The 7,206-nt window shown below is 36.2% G+C and overlaps 1 protein-coding gene across 1 annotated transcript; it reads left to right on the top strand.

Moving 5' to 3' along the window:
* LOC114515572 (L-tryptophan decarboxylase-like) lies at positions 1-7,004 on the top strand. Its single transcript, XM_028534853.1, has 4 exons — positions 1-325; positions 4,309-4,532; positions 5,462-5,813; positions 6,376-7,004. Exons 1-4 carry the CDS (start codon positions 76-78, stop codon positions 6,888-6,890), a joined length of 1,341 nt encoding a protein of 446 aa, XP_028390654.1. The 5' UTR covers positions 1-75; the 3' UTR covers positions 6,891-7,004.
* The last annotated feature ends 202 nt before the right edge of the window (positions 7,005-7,206 follow it).

The raw sequence follows: 7,206 nt of genomic DNA, 5'->3' as shown, positions 1-7,206 counted from the left end.
TATACGGTCTAGCTACGGCCCTGTTTGTAATCGTTCGCAATTTATAGAGAAATATCTCAGTACTGAGCCATCATTATGGAATCAAAACGGGAGGGAATGCAATTTGTTATCGACAGGGAAAATGCTAATAAATGGTTGGCTACGTTGATCCAGGAACTAAGGCAGAACGAGAAGGATAAGGTGGACATGATGTTTAAATTATTTCCGCCAGCTGTTGACGAAAACTCCGCCGAAAATAATAATACTTATCCTGTTGTTAAGAAAAGCGAGATAAATCTTCATCCTCCTGTTGAAGCATTGATGAATGCAATCTTACAAGACTCAGGTAACAATTAACACTTATTTACTGCGAACGAAGGAAACGTTATGTTTTGTGGACCCGAGACCTGTCGATATTTCACGAGGCGAAGCCAAGTGAAATATCGATGGTCGAGGGTCCACAAAACATAATATTTTCTGAGTTCCCAGTAAATAGGTTTTTTATTATATACCACTTGTCAAAGAAAAGCCAAACTACAAGGTAAACAACGAAACATCTATTCATAAAAGACATAAATTTCAAATGGATAATTATCATTTATAGACCTGGAGCGAGGGGAATTCGACGAAATATTGCCCCCAAGGGAAGATATATCCCGAGGGCTTCGCCGAGGAAGGTCTATAAATTATATATTATATCGAAAAAACGTGTAGGCAGCGCAAAAGCTGGGTAAAATGGCTTCTTTAGCCTCCATTTTGAAATTGTTGACAACCTCGAGTCGTGTGCGAGGCATCCACGCGTGGTACACGCAAACTCGGTATTCGAAGTCGAATATTCGACTTCTATAGCATAATGTGAAAAAATTTGATGGAACTCCATGAATAATTTACTGATCACGTGGTACAAATCGAGCTTTCTGATTGGATGATTTACAGTTGAGATATAATATAAGTTGTTATTTCCCATGAGATAACACGTTATCTCATTCTGCAGGGGGTCGCGCTGGCGACATCAAAATTTCGTCACTCTCGTGTGATGAAACCAATGAAACGCTACGAACACCAAAGTGGTATAGAATAATCTGTTTTATTTGCATATCACAGCAGTCAAAACAATTTTAAAATAACGAAGCATGGAGATTGCGATATCCGCTTTATCAGGGGGAATTGCATTTCCTCGCTTAAAACATACGTTATTATTTTCTCTCATCTCATCCCTTACATTATCATGGCTATGGAAATAACTTCGTTGAATTTTTAGAAATTGACACCTGCTTGTTGTGATTTCCGTTGAAATCTTCGTTGAATTTTTTGAAATTGACACCTGCTTGTTGTGATTTCCGGCTAAACACATGCGTAGTCTGCAAATCTAAAGTATATTGTAAGATATTCCTTTAAACGTTTACTAAAAAGATGCCTAGATTTACCGATTGTTGGCGTTGTGGGAACTCATCCGCAACAGTAGCGTGTCCTTCTTGTAACGTTACGAAATACTGCAGAAAGAAATGCAAAGAAAATGATATCGCGAGGCACAAAGACGCCGGCCAATATCAAGATTGAATAATAAATAACATTTAATTACTGCAAACGAAGGAAACGTTATGTTTTGTGGACCCGAGACCTGTCGATATTTCACAGGGTCCCCAAAACATAATGTTTTCTGAGTTCTCAGTAAATAAGTTTTTTATTATATACCTCTTGTAAAAGAAAAACCAAACTAAAAGGTAAACAACGAAATATCTATTCCCATTGGGAATTCTGCCACACAATGGGCCGGCGAATTAAGACGGCAAATTTATCATATGACTAGTAGAGAGGTGTGGCTATCATGTGATAGCACAAAGCAATTAAATAGAGCAAGCGAAGCCGAGTTTTTCGCATTTCGACGTTGGGAAGAAGGTATACACAGGGCGTAGAAGGGTTTTTTCTTTCGACCCACCCACCTCTCCTCAGACGCGACAGCCTCTGCTTCCGCCCTCATAGCCGAGCTGAAATTATTTTGTCCCCATTCTTAGCTCTTCTTCATCTCGGCTATTGTGTGGCGAAATGAGCTGTGGGAATATAATACTATTCATAAAAGACATAAATTTCAAATGGATAAAAGTTGTTATTTCCCACGAGATAGCACGTTATTTCACTCTGCAGGGGGTCGCGCTGGCGACATCAAAATTTCGTCACTCTCGCGTGATCTTCCGATTAATGAAACGATACGAACACCAAACTTTGACAAGTGGTATATAACTAGAAATACATGCATGCAGCAACCCCTCGCCTCGGTTAAACGAAATTAGTTAAGCGTAGAGATGGTAACATGATTGTTAGAAAGTTTATGTGGGTTGAGAAAAGTATGGAAATATTTTTCTGCACGTGGAAACACTGTAAAGTCATAGCAACTCGCAACGGCGGTATATTCTTAATGAATCAAAACTTGAAAATCAAAACTAGTTATTTGTTAAACCGTGAAAAGTCCTGACCACATTCGAGTTTCCCTCTAATTTAGTTAAAAATACATACATTCCATGAAAACATAAATTAAAAAAATTTGATCAAAATTTTGCGAAATGACAGTTATTCACAGACGTTTGAAATAAAAATTTCAGTCTCGACCAATCAAGAGCTTAGTAGTTCACACTGGCACACTGTTCACACTATATATATATATATATATATATATATATATATATATATATATATATATATATATATATATATATATATATATATCTATATATATATATATATATATATATATATATATATACATATATATATATATATATATATATATATATATATATATATATATATATATGTATATATATATATATATATATATATATATATATATATATATATATATACACGCCCAAAAAAGGCCCAAGGTTTCTCCTACCATCGCTTTCCTGGCAGATTACACGTACACAGCTATTGCCATTGGGACATTTGCTGTATGCAGTTGAAAACGACGGATGTATGTATTTGAATATCATTTTCTTGTCTCATCGGGATGCCACTGTTTTCCAGCGGATTCTGGATTTAAATTATCGAGTGTAGACAAAATGATTCAATATAGCTAAAATTAACATCGAAATGTAGGTTGCTAAAAATATCTTCATACGGAACAGTTTGTAATCATCGTGACTGTGTGTATGACCACGCGGCAGACATTCACGAATGTGTGCAAAGTCGTTTGCTGATCGATTACATTTATTATATATATTTAATAACTATTTCTGAGATAGAGGAAACTTGAAAAGTTAATTTAAATGTATAATAAAGATTACTTTTGCAGGGTATACTATACACTTAATGTATGCCTCCGAGGGAAATAGTGAGTTTTGTTTTCCCAAGAGTCTGAATATTTCTCGAGACGAAGTCGAGGGAAACATTGAGACTCGAGGGAAAACAAAACACACTATTTCTCGAGGTAGTGTACATTAAGTGTTTTGTTATATAGGAACGAAAATATACATTTTACACAACAATTCCATTACAAAAAACACTTTGTTATGACAATATGCGGTTTCCTTGGCGGGAAACATTGCATTTATTTAAAGTCATGTGACTAAGAATGAACCAAACACATTTAAAATACACAGCACCTATATAACAATCACTTTTATTATATCTGTATTGAGATTTATGCACAGCAGAATGATGAAATAAAAATCGTATTTCACTGTGTAAATTAATTTCATGCAATTTGATTGGACGTACGATGTTTTTCACGTGTGAAAAAAATGCCATACACGACTTTTGATTGGACGTACGATATTCTTCACACGTGAAAAATTGTCGTATGTCATTTTGGCGACAATTTGTTCACATTTTTTTCATGGCGTCGAAATATAGGAGTGAGATTCAAATCACAATTCTCGTCTTCAAGATATTTTTACATTCAGCACATTCGCAAATCTTTGAGAAAGAATATCTAACTTCTATTAAACAAAATTACAAAGAAACTGAACGGAAATAAATATGTTGTGATGCATAAAATCTCTATACACATCTAATAAACAACGTACTTCATGGTTGGCTCGTTTGTATGATTTTTATTATGAACTCGTTGTGAGGGATCGCAAACTCTCTCGTTCGCTATATACGCTCACTCGTTAATTCGTTTTGCGATCCTTCATCATAGTTCACAACTCGTGCATACAAATCGTACGGTACTCGCCAACCATGAAGTAATCTCAATATATTCACTGTCCCTCCAAAGTACCCTGTCTGATTGGGAAATGGCTAATTTCGTACTATATTTCCCCGTTGCAGCCGTAACGATATAACTTGTTAAACCGTGAGGTAATCATGCATGTTGTTGTTTTACAGAGATCAACATGTTTTTTCACCAAATATTCCGGCAACAACAAGAACTGTCAGATAACAAAGAAAATCCCATTTGGTGTTGGCAAATCATGATCCTTCTCTTCGACATGATTATGACTAGAGCTCCTAACTTCAATAGAAATGGGATGTATGTCTTTCCAATTTACGTGGCATTGAGTTCACCAATGGCAACAAAAGCTGGTTTTGCTGCATTTCGTAACAACAAGGTGAGCATCGAGGAGAGCATGTGTGTAGTACAATTATATAAATATTATATAATGTCAATAGAAGCTGGGTAACATCAATAGAACCTGGGCTTATTTCAGTAGAAATCGGCCTATGCCAGATTTTTTACATTTAACAAATATATATTCACATTTATATACATTCCTATGATATTCTACACATTATGATATTCGACTTAAGCCGGCTGCCTCTATTAGCTATATAGCATTTTGGTTATCATTAAGGTTGTCTTAATTGTTCAAAAAAGTTCGTCTTGGAAGCAATGAAGATCAGACAAAGGATATCAAACAACACTAAATCTAATCATTTTGCACAAACGTTTTCGCTTTATTGAAAGCTCCTCAGCTAGGTGCTGCATGAATACTTTGTACTCCTACTTAAAGTATTCAGCACCTTATAGGAGCTTTCAATAAAGCGAAAACGTTTGTGCAAAATGATTTGATTTAGTGTTGTTTGATATCCTTTGTCTGTCTGATATGTATATACAGCTACTTGTGTTATCAACCTACACATCTATAGTTGATAGATTATATAGTTGCATGCAGATACAGGCAGCGAAGTATTTTTGGCTTTGTAGCGTATGAAATGTGACTGTTTCCATCACTGCATGGCCATGCAGAATTATTTTTTAGTTACTCTGTATACTATATACAGCGCACTCTATAGTGTGCGGCACATCATAGTATACGGCACATGTATTCTCTAGTGCCGGCTGTGTCGCTTTAAAAATGTTTAGTTTCTCAGTGATTAGGCCTTTAATAGAATAAGAACCGGAAGTTTCTTTCGAGGAACATTGACTAACCTCAGGGAAATCCAGTTATATTAGTCCAGTTATATTATATGAAAATTATAGAGACAGTCTGATCACATCTTAAAAAGGTGCATAACGAAAATTTGCAATTGTTTTCAGGTAAACAAATTATTCAAAGGCATTTTGAATTACTGGGGCGAGTTCCTTTGCAGTCCAGCATCTACCTACGTCTTAAACGATGATGAACATTCAGGTTGGTTTGGTAAAGATGCAATGGAAGTAATGCCAAATTTCGCAGAGGAATTTGAATGTGACTCAAGTAAACTTCACTACGGCTTTACATCCTGGGATGGTTTTTTCGCGAGAAAATATCGAGAAGGAATACGGCCTGTTGAAGCACCAGATGACAATAGTGTTGTAGTGAATGCCTGCGAGTCTGAACCTTTCAAAATTGCCTATGATGTGAAGCAACGAGATTTGTTCTGGATTAAAAGTCAATATTATTCTTTAGGTGAGCAATGATAGATAATGGTATTGCCCGGTCCCAACCTCCTAGCAAGATGTTTATTTCACCCTTCACTCTGACGTAGGGAAAATGTCTTCAAAATCAATATACTGTTTTCTTATAATATACAATCTGATTTTTATGGGTTTTGTCGCGGGAAACGTCGTTGCCGTAGGAAACTTGACGATTTTTTAGTATCTGATAAACTCCTTATTTAAGGAAACATCTTAACAAATGTCTGAAAGACCGAGTTAGGCCTTGGTCTGACCTCGGTTCAACCGCGATCAGACCGAGTTTTGACCTAGGTTAATGGTGGTTTTTGTTGGGTTACTTCTGGACAGTTCTGTAGCCTAAATTGTCAAATAGCTAGGCATCCGCGATTGCATTCTACCGGGTAGATAAAACTATAATAGCAACAACCGAGCCAACCACAAATATCCCGGCATAGCATAATAAACCTTTTACATGAACAGAGTGTACGTTTATAACAATTCATCATTTTTGTCTAGTGAAACACATTTAGGTTATTTCTGGACAGTACTGTAGTTTAAATATTTATTACTTTTAGATCACATGTTGAACGACGATGAGCTGGCTAAAAAATTTTATGGTGGAACAGTGTACCAAGCCTATTTGACCGCATTCAACTACCATCGATGGCACAGTCCTGTTTCGGGCTATGTTGTGAAAACCGAGTTGGTGGACGGTTCATATTATAGCCAAACACACCATCTTCCAAGTGATGCCACTATGACTCAATACCAGGGCTATCTCTGCCATGTCGCTGCCCGTGGTATTATTTATATAAAGGCTGATAATCCTGATGTTGGTCTGATGGTTTTCATTTCAGTAGGTATGGCTGAAGTCTCCAGCAACGAAATTACCGTGAAAGTTGGCGATCACGTCAAAAAGGGAGATGAAATTGGTACTTTCCATTTTGGTGGCTCGAGTTATTGCCTCGTTTTCCAACCTTGGGTAAAAATTATGTTTGATATACATGCTGATACATCTAGAGGGTCTAATACGCTGTCCAGTATTCCAGTTAAATCAAAAATTGCCGTGGTCAGTAAGGAAGAAATGTAATAAAAAATAAAAAAAGCCAAAATAGAACCCAATATAAAACTCTGTCATTTGTAACGCGCCTTGCCGTACCAGCCCAGTGTCGGACAGTCTGGTAATACATTTATTTATCTAGACCCCCTTGTTGTGAATTTAAATCCACCTGATAAGTGTAGCAAGCACTGCTTGTTATACGAAACAAATTTGTAGTGAATAAAATCATATATGAAGTAAACCAAGTTTATTGTATTTTTTTCTCGTCTTAAAACAGGGTGTATCAGAAAAAACTAGAGGGTTTTAAAATGTTCAACGTATCATTTTATCAAAATATCCCAAAGGT

Source organism: Dendronephthya gigantea, unplaced genomic scaffold (assembly GCF_004324835.1).
Source record: "Dendronephthya gigantea isolate DGI-Jeju-01 unplaced genomic scaffold, DenGig_1.0 000004F, whole genome shotgun sequence".
Lineage (NCBI taxonomy): Eukaryota > Metazoa > Cnidaria > Anthozoa > Malacalcyonacea > Nephtheidae > Dendronephthya > Dendronephthya gigantea.
Note: the sequence above shows the minus strand (reverse complement) of the source record. Positions and strands in the feature narration are given on the sequence as shown.

Coding starts and splice junctions, on each gene's coding strand:
- LOC114515572 (XM_028534853.1), top strand. CDS start 76: ATGGAATCAAAACGGGAGGGAATGCAATTTGTTATCGACAGGGAAAAT. Junction 326..4,308: donor TGCAATCTTACAAGACTCAG/GTAACAATTAAC, acceptor GTTGTTTTACAG/AGATCAACATGTTTTTTCAC. Junction 5,814..6,375: donor AAGTCAATATTATTCTTTAG/GTGAGCAATGAT, acceptor TATTACTTTTAG/ATCACATGTTGAACGACGAT.